This window comes from Pseudorasbora parva, chromosome 1 (assembly GCF_024679245.1).
Source record: "Pseudorasbora parva isolate DD20220531a chromosome 1, ASM2467924v1, whole genome shotgun sequence".
NCBI classification, from domain to species: Eukaryota; Metazoa; Chordata; class Actinopteri; order Cypriniformes; family Gobionidae; genus Pseudorasbora; species Pseudorasbora parva.
Window position 1 is genome coordinate 31,110,844 of NC_090172.1, and position 16,232 is coordinate 31,127,075.

At 40.7% G+C, this 16,232-nt stretch overlaps 2 protein-coding genes across 2 annotated transcripts in view; both read left to right on the forward strand.

The window, feature by feature from the left end:
• The window catches only part of nae1 (nedd8 activating enzyme E1 subunit 1), a 230,906-nt gene that overhangs the window by 149,639 nt on the left and 65,035 nt on the right, over nucleotides 1-16,232 (forward strand). The window lies entirely within an intron of this gene.
• Nucleotides 1-16,232, forward strand: part of cdh16 (cadherin 16, KSP-cadherin) — a 55,621-nt gene that overhangs the window by 34,894 nt on the left and 4,495 nt on the right. The window contains exon 14 of the mRNA XM_067437932.1: nucleotides 1,877-2,116. Within this exon, the coding sequence (XP_067294033.1) occupies nucleotides 1,877-2,116 (240 nt within the window). The remainder of the gene's footprint in view (nucleotides 1-1,876; nucleotides 2,117-16,232) is intronic.

Below are 16,232 nucleotides of genomic sequence, written 5' to 3' on the forward strand. Positions count from 1 at the left end.
ACACACTTGACATTTCAAAATTCTGTGACAGGCTCTATTCAGTATCAAATCTCATTGAAAATTCTGGGCCACATCCACGTGCCGTGAGAGAAATCTAGCAATGAATGAGTCACTAGCTGAGATGTTGCAGCGTGTGTGTGTCTGTGTCTGTGTGTGGGGCACAGAATTCCACATTGTTCCCCCGCACCTGAGTGGAGGAAAGACTTGAGGTGTGAAGGTCACACAGTTCACCCTCCAATTACCTTCTTCCCCATCAATGCTTTCTCAGATGAGAAATCAGTCCAGTCCAGGATGCTCAGTCACACATGTTTTACGTGGGAGAAAGAAAGGATTGAAAATGAGAAAAGAACAAGAGATATGACTCACAAATCACGGTCCTGTGTGGTCTTGAGTATTAAAGCAGGGTCGAAAATGAGAGGAAGGGCATAAGAGGAGAGAGAAATTAAGAAGCTAGATGAAAGGCAAAAATAATACCTTATTAATACATACATAATACAAATCTTAGTATGCGACAGCTTCTGACTTTCAAGGAATTTTGCTATATATTGTACTCTGCACAAACAGATGTGTCTAAAAATGGACCAAAATGGAGTTGTACAAAGCTGTTCGGAATTCAGAAATGTGAATGTATGAATATTTGAATATTTCAAAAAAGCAATAAAAGTTATTTTAAAAAGTAAAACTTTCTTATAAGAAACTTGGTCCATCAAACATTGTTTAACATCTAAAATATTTAAAGTCAAATATTAATATCTGTTTACAAAATGTTAACAAAAATAAAATTATATGTTAATCTCAACCTTTTCCAAAGTAAGAGGCTAAAATAAAGTTAAATATAATATTGTCTTTGTGATATAGGTGCCATAACAAAATATGTAAATATATGCATGTTATTGTAGGATTTAACCATGCTGATGTGTATGGTTGAGGATGATTCCTACAAACTCTTTTTTTTTTTTTTAAGTTATTTCCTATATCAGGACTTTCTTTGAAAAAGGGTCAGGGAAATATAGCGACTGTCTATGAGGGCCTAGCCTTATCAATACCTGTGATATTTAAATAAATACATACATATTTCAGATGCAGGTGGCAGAGCAAATTTGGGAAAAATACATGTTTGCTCTCCCTGACTGCATCTGACTGTACTATTTATTTATTTATTTATTTATTTATTTATTTATTTATTTATTTATTTATTTATTTATTTATTTATTTATTTATTTATTTATTTATTTATTATGGGTCTTTCTAATTAGAGTTATTATTTTTTAAGACCTTTAAGAATAATGCTACGATGTATTTGCTTTATTTTTGTTATTGATTTATTTTGCATGCCTGTTGTATGTAGGCTACTTTTTCATCTAATGTAACTCAGGCAGTAAGAACTAAAATCAGTTTTTATTGTTTTATAATAATATGTCTATATGTAAAACATGACTAGTAGCTTTGTAGCGTTAATCTCAATCTGCACAATGTTTTGCAGGTTAATCCCTGCTCAAAAACATCTGTTTTGAATGTGTACTGCAGCGAAAGAGAGCAAAGAAATTGTGCAAGCAGCAGCTTTATCAAAAAAAACCCAGCTTAAATCCACTAAACACTTGCTGGAGTTGCATCTCTCGCATTAGTTGATTTACTGTATAATAAAGATTATGTGGTATGGTGTGGTCTGTGAACAATGGTAGTGTCCGTACAATGGTAGTCAGTGATCACCAAGACTATTTGGTTACCAATATTATAGAAATATCTTCTTCATTTTTAGATGAACTGTCCCTTTAAGAGTGGCACAGTAACATACTGAAATACACAGATTAAATACACACTAAACAGAGCTCAAGATTAAAATGATTCATATTTTGTTGCCTATTCTCTCCTTCAGGCAACTCCTCCTTGTCTGCATCCACACTAGTGACAGTACACATTCTGGATGTAAATGACAACAGCCCAGTTCTGGTGGGTGATTACTCCTGGAAGTACCTGTGCACACCTCGCTGGGAGGATCAGGCTCTGGTTCTGGCCTCTCGAGACAGCGATGGGCCCCAGCATGGAGGAAGGCTCAACTTCTCCCTCCGCAGTGACACCACTGTTCGCCGCAACTGGAAGCTCACTCCCATCAATGGTTTGTCTATTCCTCTCTCCTACTTCCAGCCACTCTATCTATTGAGTAATACTAGGGTTGAATGTGAAGTGACAAACTGTCCGTCGCCCAAGAACTACGTGACTCGTCTCTGAATTTGTCAGTCATTTCAAGCTTCACCTGCTTCATAGTTCCCATAATGTCCTAAAAAGTTAAATCACAATACCACCATTTATGTTGACCTCGTCTAGCAGTGACGTCAATGTGGATAAAATGAGAGATTTGAAATGAAAAACAAACTGCTGTTCTGTGGCTGCAGAGTGTGGCGTCTTATTGAGTCGTCATCTGAATTGGATAAAATGCTTACCACCTGCTGAATCACACAGACAGTACAGGTCTGGGGAAAAGAGTGTACTGACAAAAGAAGGAAATTGCCCTCCAATTCTAGCTTCTTCAGACGAATCCGCCTTGGATGTAATAAGCGTAATGGCTCTCTTCCTAAAGGCTTTAAGCGTCATTAATGTGCCAAGCTGATGACGGTGAGCAGGTTGACTTAGTTGCAGCGTCTGAGTCATGGACCAGAATCAAATAGATTTTGTTAACTCGTTGTTTTTTTGCACATGCACTCTATATTTATTCTTCTTTGTATGTGTCTCAGAATTTTTTTTTTCTTAATTGTTAATGGATAAAAAGACATCCTCAAGTAACATGGAGTAATTATGTTTCCTTTAATTTATAGGATCTCACAGCCAGGGTCGGTTGGTTGAGAAGCTAAATGTGTACTTCCATTGTTTTTTCATGTAATTGATCTTTTGACATCCAACAGTGAGTTTCCCTTCCCCCCCCCCCCCCCCCCCCTCTCTCTCTCTCTCTCTCTCTCTCTCTCTCTCTCTCTCTCTCTCGGCTTTGCACTCTTTTAGCTTTACCTGCTCTATAATAAAAGCGTGTCGAGAATGATGGGGAGGAATGACGCAGTTTGCCGTCTGTAGCCCTCAATTTATATTTCACCCTGAGCATGTGTCTGTGTGCGTGCTGCATGTGTGTATCCACTCATGATACATGATCACATCCTCTTTAATGTCTCTGATGGAAAAATTCAAAATCCTAAAATAAATGAATTAGGACTCAATTAAATCAATAAATTCAATTGTACATTTTTAATAGAACAGTAAGTTTCAAACTTTGAATGTTCACTCTTAAAAATAAAGGTTCTTAAATGGTTCTTTGGGTGGGTGTATGGTTCCATGAAGAACCTTTAATATACAAAGAACCTTTCCATTGCACAAAAGGTTCTTTGTAGTGCAAAAAGGTTCTTTAGACTATAAAATGGTTAGAATTTTTTTTTTTTTTTCACAATACAATTTTTCATGTTGGGGAACCAAAAATGGTCTTCTATGGCATCACTTTGAAAAAACCTTTTTGGTTCTTCCTGGCACCTTTATGTTTAAGGGTGTTGGCTTGACTGAACTGTATTTGAACGTTTTTTTATTTGTATCAGGTTTGTACTAAGTGGTAATGTACTAAGACTGTGAGTAAGATGGATACTTAATTTGATCTTTTAAAATCACTGTCTTGCGTTTTTCCTAGTTGCTAAAACACTAAAACCCATTGGTTGAACAAAGTTCTCAATTGCCTGAACTCGTTTAGCTAACTGTGCAGTCGGTTGTCAATACTTAGACCATTTCACATGGTAAAACACAATTTGCAGATCTAGACCTTTCAGCAAAACTCTAAACACATTCTCATTCTCAAAACACATTATGCACTCTAATGCACGTCATCCATACTGGTAAACACAAGTGACAACAATCAAATACAAATAGAGAAGACAATGTCATTGATTGAACACAACCACTCAACACTGATCTAAAGGTGCCCTGGGATGAAAAATGTAATTAACCTTGTTATAGTGAAATAATAAGAGTTCAGTACATGGACATCACATACTGTGAGTCTCAAACACCATTGCCTCCTACTTCTAATGTAAATCTTGTGTATGAAAAACACCAAAATAGGTAAATCTCATAACACTGGAATCATAAATATGTAAAACATTTGCATATGCTAGCACATGTTCACTGTCAGGCGGAACTGTGCAGCCGTCGGGAGTTCTGCAGGTAAACAAACGTCACACGAGGATAGTGAAAATGGCAGATCATGGACACAAATGTCATGTTCAAGGCTGTGCAGGCGACGTGTGGACTAACAGATGGCAATACAATCACTGACTAGCCCCTGTAAATGATTGCAATCCCTTCCGACCCCACAAGAAACCATCCGAATAGGGCTTCACCCAGCCAACTCCTTCACCATTAACGGAGCGAGCTGGAAAATCAAACTTTCCCCGAATTCACCCTGTTGTGGAGGAGAGCCACAGCATCATGGCCACCAACAAACCCCAGCAAAGATTGTTCTTGCTCTGGCTTTAACATCTGGATATTCGGCAATGGTGCCACAATGGAATGAATGGTTTTGTTAGCTTCTGTCTCCGCCTGTATTATTGAACTAAAACTCAAACTAGCGCACAACATTAAGGTCATCGTTGTCATCCACTTCCTTTGTTTACTGATTCGACTGGTAAAAATTTGTTCAGAGAAAACCTAAGAATACACCACAGTCCCAGATGTAGTTCTGAAGAAAAATGAAAATTGAGTGGAAGTACATAGGAGGGCAGAGCCAGGCTATCACTACGTGGCCATTGTGACTAACGTTATATAAACATGCAATATCGTTGATGAAAAAAGAAGAGTCTAAAATGTAGTTTAAAAAATAAAAACTTGAACAAAAAGCCCGGTTTTGGTTTTGTCAGGGGAAAAAGAAGAGGTTGGCAGATTTCAGTTATTTAAATCCCCAAATTAGAGCTTTTCTGTGAAAATAACACGTATACTATCCTGTGTTTTACCTAAACATGTGCAATCTGGCAACCATTTGCACGCAAGCTCTCTCTCTAGTGCGTGGATGATCTGAAAACACCAATAAAAAGTAAGCTGTATTTTAGTAATCTCCATTTGAAATGTTCTGCTTAAGGTGTCAATTCATTCAGTCTGTGTTCTGTCAGGACTCACGAGCCGCTTCGCTGAATAACTGAACTTGTGTGAGCTGCTGAAATTAGCCAATCAGAAGCAGAGCTCAAAATTAATATTCATAACCCTTCCAAATAAGGCATTAGGCAAAACAGAGCATTACATCCAAGGGACAATTTCTAGGGTTGTAAATGGACCTGTAAAACTGTATCTGGACAATTGTTTGCCCTTAAACAAGTCACATACCCTCTATGTAGATATCAGAGAACAATTTAACATATTGTTTCAACTCATTCTAGGGCACATTTAACCTTTTTCAAAGTATGTGACACAACCAAGTACAATGCATTGTAGGCTGTATACTGAACAAATTGTACATGGCCCTGAACATTGTACTGAACAGTACTGATTGCTCAGTAGATTTTGACTGGTTCATATCAACAAAGAACAAGAATTACAGAGACAAAGAACAAGATTGTGAGATGCTGGGTACAATACTGTAAAAATAGGGGTACAAGGAGGTGTTACAATACAGAAGGGAAATAGACCCTGGGAAGCAGGTAACAGATGTTTATTGAACAACCAGAAGAAAGAATAGTAGAACGGGTGAGTACATGTGGAATTTCTAGGTACTGAAATGGATGTCTGAGTGATACTGTACTTTTCCCTCTGCAGATGGAGCAGGCTAGAGAAGGACACACACGTGATGGAGAACAACAATGGAGACTTGGAGAATCGCTGGAGACAGGCAAGTAGTGGGAAGTAGTCCTAGAGGTGAGCATGAAGGTATGTCTTGATGCTAACGAAACCGGCGATGACTGTGTGTGGGTAATCTGCTGGTAATTGCTGTGCTGATAAAGGTACAGGTGTGCGTAATCACAATTCGGGTGAAGGAGTGTGCTGTGATTTGTTGAATCCCATAATATCTGAAGATATGGTTGAACATAAGTTCAGCAGTCTCCATGGCTGTGGGCAATCCCACTAAAGGAATCAGATGCCACATGATTTCTAGAATCTGTCAATAATCACAAAAATGCTGGTATAGTTATCAGAAGCCGGGAGGTCGTGATGAAGTCTACTCCTAGATGTGACCAGGGTCTGTTGGGAACGGGCAGAGGATGGAGCTTACCGGAGGGAAGATGCCAAGGACTCTTTGAGATGGCGCATTCCTTACATCCATGCACATATCTTCTGACATCAGCTGCCATGAGCGGGCACCAGAAGCACTCCTTAGCAGCGAGAGGGTTTCATTGACCCCAGGGTGGCCAGTGCCCAATGACGTGTGGGATGTGTGGATAAGAGGAGTGCGCTGTGTCCGGGTGATGTAGAGCAAACCTGGCGGGCATGGAGGAATTGGAGGAGGGTATGATTTCTTCGGACCAGATGATGGGATTCACAAACAGCTTATCAGGTAATATGGGCTTAGATTCTTAAATTTTTCCTCAGGACTGTAGAGACGGGATAAGGCATCTGCCTTAATATTCTTTGATCCAGGACAATAGGATATGGTGAAATTGAAGCGGGAAAAGAATAATGCCCAACGCACCAGATGGATGGAGTCCACTCGGGTTCCCCTGCTGCTGGGAAAGAACCGCTCCCACTCCAGTGGTTGAGGCGTCAACCTCCACGATGAAGGGTTTCTCAGGGTCTGGATGAACAAGTAGGGGACAGAGACTTGGGCTTGTTACACAGGAGGTGGGTAAGTGGACTAGACATAATCCTATAGTTTTGGATGAACAGGCGGTAGAAATTGGCAAATCCTAGAAATCTTTGGAGTTCCTTGATGGTTGTGGGTGTGGGCAAGTTCCTGATGGCATCTACCTGATAGGATCTACCTACACTGAGAGGACGTTGTTCGTCGTTTCGCCGTTTTACATCGCTTCTCTTTTGTTTATGTTTGAATTGCTGCAGGTGCTTCTGGTTTGAAGGACATTTGATGTTGCTCGCTGCGGCTGTTCTGGGTGTCGGCTGCTCACTGGTGGTCTCCCTCGGGCTTAAGCTGCATAGTGGCTGAAGTTTGCACCGGGTTAGCGTCATCAGTGTCCGGCATGATGTTGGGATATTCCGCTTCTCGGCTGCGCCGCTGTTCCATCTTGCATTGCAGCCGTGGAGCGGCATTGGACTTCTGCGTCGACCCCGGTGTGTCCACAGAAGTGCCCGGAAAACTTTATCTGCCTCCTGCATGGTGCTGCGGCGATTCCCATCATCTGAATCATCATGAAGACCCATCATCTGGTCTTCAGCTGTCGTGCCTCGACGATATTATCAGGACACTGCCGCTGGGAGAAATGTAAAACATGGAGTGGACCACAGTGTGCTGCGGAGCTTACAGAGACTTCCACCATCAGCTCTGTTTCTGTTCACCATCAGCTCTGTTTATGTTTAGTTTTCTGTGTTGGTTGATTGTTTGTAGTATTCTATATTTTTTACTTGTTATTCATATTTTTGTTATTTTTTTCCCTTTGTTGCACTGTGAGATTCTTCGGAATGAAAAGTGCATTATAAATAAAATCGATTATTATTATTATTACCTTCCCCTCGTCCACCCGGATGCCACTGCTGTCGATGTTATAGCCAAGGAACTCCACTTAGGGTTGGTGGAACGAGCACTTCTTTGCACAATAACTGGACCTCTCGCAAGCGTTTTAGGACCTCTGCGATGTGGTGGTAATGTTCAGCCACAGTTTGGCTCAGTCCCATAGCCAGTGTGGAGGCAGCTTGGAGGTTCTTTTGGGGCAGAACTAAAGATGCCGTAACATGGAGGGGAGTCCAGCAAGCGTTGGTGGATGTGGATGTGGATGTGGCACAGACTGACAGATTTTCAGAGCATGAAGAGAATGGAATAGTGAAAGCAGAAAAACAGTTCAGAAAGCAGCTGTCACCCCACTTCAGGATCTCGCCAGTCCTCCAGGAGATAACAGAGTTATGCTGCTCCAACCATGGGCACCCTAGGATCACGTCAGTGGTGGATTCCACCAGAACCAGCAGATGATGTTGCTCAACAGGAAAACACCCATTTGAAGCTGTACTGAACCAACACTGAAATGCACTTGCCTTTGGCTGAGGGGTCTTCCAGTTATCGAGTCGATCTGGTAGATGGATGAGGGCACCAGAGATGAAGTTGCCGACCGACTGAGTCGATGAGGGCATAAACTGGAAGGGAAATACCGGCAGCAGTAAGATTTACAATAGTGATGAGTGATCGTATAGTGTTCTCTAGAGTTTCATCTTAAAGCAGGAAGAATGGTAGTCATCATGGGACTGCCTGGTGCTCTTCAAGACAAGACTGCATACGAGAGGCAAAGTGATGGAATCTCATATGCAGCGAGATACAACCGAACGCGGAGATCCAATCCCTCTCGATGAGTGGTTAACAGGGACTGTTCGTTCCATCCACAGGCGGCAGCGTGTGTTCTGAATTGAAGAGCATATTCATTCACAGACATAGAGCCTTGTTTTAAATGGTACAATTACTTACCAATCAATGAATCCCAGGCAGGTGTTCTCTGTGTAAAGCATCCAAGAGCTCTTGAAATGGATCTGGGGTGCTCATTCTGGTGTTCAGCGGTTAAGGTCCAGTCTTCTGTTACAATACAGTAGGGGCAGAGACCCTGGGATGCAGGTAACCGATGTTTAATGAACAACTAGAAGAGAGAATAGCAGAACGGGTGAGTGCAGGTGGAATTTCGATTGTACTGAAATGGATGACTGACACTCCTTTTCACCAAGGCAGTACTTGTACTGGTTTGAAGTCAGAGCCTAGTTTCAAATCGGTTCTTTTGTCTTTCCACACCCAAAGCACCAGCTCCGAACCAGAAAAAGTGGTTCTTAAGTAGCACCAAAACATTGCTGGTCTAGAAGTAAGAACCACTTGCGTCAGCAGCAGGGGGCGGGGTTACCGTGAGACCAACAAGACGAACACAGTGACTGCCATTTTATAAATAGCAGCTAATCAAGCTAACAGCAGCTCGATTGTAATCTCCGTCTACACAAATTATGGCAAGCTGCACAAATGTGTTGGATTCGCTGTGTTTTGATGCCGATGTAGCATCATAAAGCCATTAGCCATTGTTGTTGGAAGGCTTGTCGAGATGCATCTGCGCTGTGCAGACTGATCGCCGTATGACATCAAAATACAGCTTGATCATATGACACCTTATGCTTTTGAATTGCTCACACGGTATTTTGATATCATACACGGATCGGTCCGCACAACGCCAATGCATGTCGAACAAGCCTGGTGTTTTTGTGTTTCCTGCTACTGTGCTATCGTTGCTAGGAAAGATGAGATGTATACAGTGATGTAAGACCTGGCTATGTGGTGGTTCTCTAGCCTGTGGAAAGCAAAACCGGTTCTTAAAGGCTTGTCAGTCGAACCAACTTATAACTGACACTAGCACTGCCTCTGAACTAGCACCCAGTTCATTCTGGTGGAAACGGGGTATGAGTGATACTGTACTTTGTTCCTTTGCAGATGGAGCAGGCTGGAGACGGACTAGAACAGGAGGACACACACGGGATGGAGAACAATGATGGAGACTTTGGAGAATCGCTGGAGACAGGTAAGTAGTGGGATGTACTCCTAGAGATGAGCACGAAGGTATGTCTTGATGCTAACGACACCAAACAATGACTGTGTGACTGAGTGCGTCCTTTATGCTGCTTGTGATTGCTGTGCTGATGAGGTGCATGTGTGTCTGTCTGTAACAGAAGGAGGAAGAACAAAAAATGAGCAAAGCAGAGTAGTAATGTCTGATCAATTTTGAGCTCCTATGATAGAACATGTTTTCATTCTTCAAAAGGCAATGATGGAAAAATATTAAATTTGTTTTGAGATTAAAAATGTATTTCTCCTTGAGAACTATGTTTTGAACAATGTGTTTTCTATTTTTGTGTGTGTATTTTTTTATTGACTGGATGATGGTGTATATCATTTTGATTATACTTTGTTTATGATTTCACAGAAAACACAATTTCTGAAACCTTTTAAGAAAGCATGAAACATGAGGCAAAACCTCATCTTCAAGCACTATTTACAAAACCTCTGAATCCTCTGGCAAAATGAAAAGTTTGCCTCAAAACAGTTTTAACTGTTTAAAATCAAACACTGTTCTCAAATTATAAACAAAGTGATCAAAATGATATACACTATAAAGCAGTCAGTAAACAGTACACCACAAAAAAAGAACACATTATTCAAAACATAAATCTCAGGTAGAAGTACATTTTTAATCTCAAAACAAATTTTATATTTTTCCATCTATCATAGAACAATTAGCCTGGTTAACACCAGACCATTTTCAGTAGTAACTGAGTTATGGTCTGGCAAAGCTTCATAGACAAATCATTTCCAATGGGGTGTCACCAACGGATGTCATTCAAATGCCTCTGGGCCCAATTGGATAGACATAAAACCAATCAGAGCGATGAGGAGATGACGTATGCAGATCAAACAGAGAAACATCGGAGACTCTGACAGCAGTTCTCTGTTTGTGATTTCAAGGAAGATGTTGTATTGGCTTCTGACGACTTTTGCCATGATGTAAAAGAAATATCACAATAGCTGGTGTCCACTGTCACTCCATCAACATTGTTTGCCAAATTTGGAACACCTAATACCATCTGAAACATCTCGGATTGATGGTCGAACAGAAAACATCAAGCTCTGATCGCATTTGCCCCTGTTTTAAGGCATTTGTATTGCGATTAGAACGCGGTTTGCAATATTTTGATAATAAAATAATATTGATGAGTCTTTGGAAAATTGTGTCTCACAAAATTTATTCAAATTCAGTCATTTCAGATGTGTTAAAACATTTTCAGACTTGAGCATAGGTACGCTAGTTATTTATTTACAATTATTATTATTTTTTTACATGACTACCAGATCTAGTCTGAGGAAATAAGCAGAGAAAGGCCAGATACAGAGCTGGTGTGTGGTGTAAGCACATGATCACACTCCCCATCCTCCTCATCAAAGTAGCCGGTGTAATCAACATGCTAGCCGAGTGTTGTTTTTTGCTCGGGTTTTAACGAAAAGGAAAAGTTTAAATCGCCTAAAACAGACGCGATAGCTGATTAGAATGAGAAATGTTCCATGGCGGCATCCATCTTGTAATGTACAAAATCTGCGTTTCTGATTGGTGCAGTGATTTTGATGGATTAGAAATGGATTTAAATGGGTTTTTTGCCAGACTACTTGCAGAGCAAATCTAAATTTTACAGGAAGTTATCTGGGTTTTCCTAGGCTATAGAACAATAGTAATTAATCAGAAATTACCACTCTGCTTTGCTCTTTGCAAATTTTTTTGTTTTTGTTTTGGTTGTTGTTCTTCCTCCTCCTTTTACACCTATTTTTACAGTAATCTGCCCTGCATCTTACAAACTTGTCCTTTGTCTCTGTGATACTGTTATGATATAAATTGATATGAACCTGCTACCAGTCAAAATCTATTGAGCAGACAGTACTGTTCAGGGCGATATACAATTTGTTCATTATACAGTATACAGCCTACATTGCATTGTACATATGGTTGTGTCACATCATTTGAAACAGGTTGTGTTCAATCAATGATATTGTGTTCTCTATTTGTGTTTGATTGTTGTGTTTACCAGTGTGGATGACGTGCATTAGAGGCAGAATGTGTTTTGAGAATGAGAATGTGTTTAGAGTTTTGCTGAAAAGTCTAGATCTGCAAATTGTGTTTTACCATGTGAAATGGTTTAAGATATTGACAACAGACCCAGTGTCCGTGTTTTAGCAATTGAGAAAAACTGTAAGATTTGTTGAATAAACTGTCACTGATAAACGTGTCACTGACAAACTGGCAAAGCATGCACTGCTCCAAGGATTGCAAAGGGAGCTTTCTTTGATCGCCTTTCTTTATAGAATTTAATCATGTTAAATAACAGATTATTTTCATCCTACTAAGAGAAACAATGCAAATTGATGTTTAGTCACTGGTTTGATTTACTGACACACATACAAAGAACATCTGACTGCGGCTACATGAATAATCCCATTTAAGATCAGGCACTGTACAGTATTTTTACAATATTTTGTAATCCTCAACCGCATGTTTATTGCTCGATAGCATGATCCGTTTAGCTCCACGAGTCAGTGGGCGGGGCTACAGAAGCAGGCGTGCATATTTATCTGTTTAGGCGGCATTTTAGCATATGACGACATCAAGGTCGACATATTCTGAGATTGGCCATTTTCTGGGCATGGTGTCTATAAAGCTTTTCTTTGACTAACAAGGATGTTTTCAGCTCCAAAACGTACAGGATATTCATATATCACAATGAACTTTTATATATCAAAGGCTCAAGGGAAAGTTGATTTCTCAATTCATCACCCCTAAGTCACTGCACAAAATGTTTGGTCATATATCTTTGTTTTTCTTCTTTTGAAAGGCATCTAAATACTCATGGCTTGAAACAGAGTTGAATTTGACAGGCCTGTGACTATAAACTATGAATAGGCCTGATAGATAATTGTATTGAGCTGTCTGTTGTGTAGAATTAACTCTACGACAATTTCTATCAGTATGCATTAATGTGGAGGCCATGGGCAACATATTTGTCACCTTTGACAAGAGAGATAATCCTGTATTAGTTTAGTACTGATGACCCTGTTGACTAGCACATTAAAGGACTCTGGTGTCAAAGGACACTAGTGGGGCTTCTTGGACCATTGATAAGAGTGAGTAGAGACTGATAACAACCCCTTGTTTACTGGACTAAGTTTTTGCTTCTGCGTCACACGGCCAAATCCTGATTAGACCCAGTCAGGAGTTTTTCCATAAGAGTTACTCAGCAGCATTACTAAAACCCTTGACTTAATGTTGGGTCACCTAATTCGTGAACATTTGGCTGATGCTTGACGTGAACGCAGGCTGTTGATTCTGTGCTAATTTGATCTAATATTTGATTTTTAAATGTTGCAGATTTAAGTAGCAAATGAGAATTGCTAATTGAATATATTTTGAGACTAAGGTCTTCTTAATGATTTTCAAAGGCAATTAGAGCAACCGTTTTCAATAACGCAAGAATATAAGCATATTATTTAAGGTAAAAAGCACCCCTGCTGTTGGGCCAAAAGACACAATAATAAACATGATGATAAATATCTGGCTGACTTTTCCATTTGATCACATTACATGGTAGATTCAGGTGGTAAATATAATATATTATATTATATATTAGCTGGGTGTCCACTAGGGCTGGGTATAACATATTGGCCCCAGTTTATATTAGGTGGCCTTAAAGGTTTAGTTCACCCAAAAATGAAATTGATATCATTAATGACTCACCATAATGTCGTTCCACACCTGTAAGACCGCCGTTCATCATCCAAACACAGTTTAAGATATTTTAAATTTTAGTCCCAGAGCATTTGCAGTCAATGCCCACTTTACTGGCCATGTCCAGAAAGCTAATAAAAACATAATCAAAGTAGTCCATATGTGACTTCAGTTGGTTGATTAGAATCTCTTGAAGCATCGAAAATGCATTCTGGTTTCAAAAATATCAAAAACTATGATTTTACTCAGCATTGTCTTGTCTTCCGCGTTCCTCCAAAAAGATTAAAACGGTGTGAATCGATCAATGATTCGGGTCGCCAATGTCACGTGATTTCAGCAGTTCGGATCACGTCAAACTGCTCAAATCACGTGACATTGGCGACCCGAAGCATTGATTGATTCACACCGCTTTAATCTTTTAGTAGTAGAAGATTGGGAGAAAAAGGGGTTCTGTTTGCCTGGAATGAAGTATTAAATCCCTAGTTATCCTGTTTTCAGTTGATGAATGAACGGGCCATCCAATGAATTGCAATAATCTTTGTACTTTGTTACTATTCATATGAAACAAAGTCTCAGATTTCAAAAAACGTCCATTTTATTCAAGAACATAAATAGGCTACCGTTTTGGGGCTGCGGCGCAAGTTCAAGAGAAGCGGCAGCGCTGAGCGCATATGAACTAATCCGCTTTAATATCAGTCACAGCGCGAAATAAACATAACGAGCATCTAAAAGAGGGTTCAAAGTTGAAGTACAACTTACCAAAATCCATATCATGTCTCATGGAATTGCTCAGTGTTTAGTGTTTCAAAAAAACAGCTCATAACATTTATGTTAATTTCAACATGTACAACATGTACTAAAATCTTGTTAACATTAGTTAATGCACTGTGATCCAACAGTGATCTGTGATCCACTGGATCCACTGTGATCCACGGTTAATGCACTGTGATCCAACATGACCAAACCATGAACAGCTGGATTTTTATTAACTAATGTTACTAAAACCGGTACTGGGACCACCGGAACACGATCCGCCGGTACGAAGACCACCGGAATACGATCCGCCAGCACTGGGACCACCGGAACACGATCCACCGGCACAGGGACCACCGGAACACGATCCACCGGCACAGGGACCACCGGAACACGATCCACCGGCACAGGGACCACCGGAATACGATCCGCCGGCAAAGGGACCACCGGAATACGATCCGCCGGCAAAGGGACCACCGGAATACGATCCGCCGGCAAAGGGACCACCGGAATACGATCCACCGGCAAAGGGACCACCGGAACACGATCCGCCGGTACTGGGACCACCGGAATACGATCCGCCGGCATTGGGACCACCGGAATACGATCCGCCGGCATCGGGACCACCGGAACACGATCCGCCGGTACTGGGACCACCGGAATACGATCCGCCGGCATTGGGACCACCGGAATCGGGACCACCGGAGCAGGCACGGAGGGAGCCTTTCTCCTCCTCCTCCTCCGTTTCGGGACCACCGGAGCAGGGACCACCGGAGCATGATCCACCTGAATGGAGTCCACTGGAACTGGGACCACCGCATCACGATCGTCCGGAACACGCACCATGGAAGGACTGGGGCCCAGGAAGTCGACGAATTCCCAGAATCCCAGACTCCTCATCCTGTCCATCACCCCTGGACAGAGGGGCATGTCGAGGCAGAGGTTAAAAGTCTCCTTCCACTCTGCCTCGTTGAGCCCAAGATGTTCCACAAGAAAAAAAGGAAAAAAACAAAACAACAAAAAACAAGTCCTGCTGAGTCCTCAGATGGTTGGATCCTCATGTTACGTCATAGACAAGGGAAGATGGTGCGAGGACTCAAGTGCATGGAAAATGATAATTTATTGACAAAATAAAACAAATACAAAACAAAACACCCACGAGGGGGCTAAAACACATAATAGAACATAAAACAAAAACTCAAACATACCAAATGAATCACAGGAGGAAGGGGAGACGCAAACATGAAACAAGGATCAAACTCAGACTGGCAAACACAAGGAGCTTATAAGGGGAAGAAATCAAGAGGGAACAGGTGGGAGAAATAAACACTAATCAGAAAACAGGGGGGAGGGATCAGACAATTACACACATGTGCACACAAGACAGGACAGGCATGTGACAACTAGTGAATGGTTTGAACTTTAAAGGTGCTCTAGAATGAGTTGAAACAATATGTTAAATTGTTCTCTGATATCTACATAGAGGGTGTGTGGCTTATTTTAGGGTTAAATTTGTCCAGATACAGTTTTACAGGTCCATTTACAACCCTAGAAATTGTCCCTAGGATGTAATGCTCTGATTTTGCCTTATTTGGAAGGGTCATGAATATCAATATGGAGTTCGGCTCTGAGTGTCTCTGTTTCACTGCCTGGCTCATTTCAATAACAGAAACACATCTACCATATACTGTCAATCATGGAGAGATTATGCATCCAACCTTATGTTTGAGCCTGTTTCTGATGAAGAAAAAGATTTTGAGGAACAACCAATTGTTTTGAGATTGGAAATGGATGCTTTTGAGTGATACATTTAGTCTTTATTTTCAGTAAGACCTGCAAAACGTAACGTCAATACTTTAACTTCAGCCTACATGTGAACTAGCATATAACATTAACTTTACACATTAACTCATATCGTCAGCAGTCACAACTTTGTTTTTAGCATTTTAAAAACATTTTAATGTTTTAAAAAAAATTTAAAACATTAAAATGTTATGTTTTAACATTACAACACTGTAATGCGTCACCGTTTGATTTTTACAATGATAGCTTTTTGACTTTGAATCGCGAACTGGG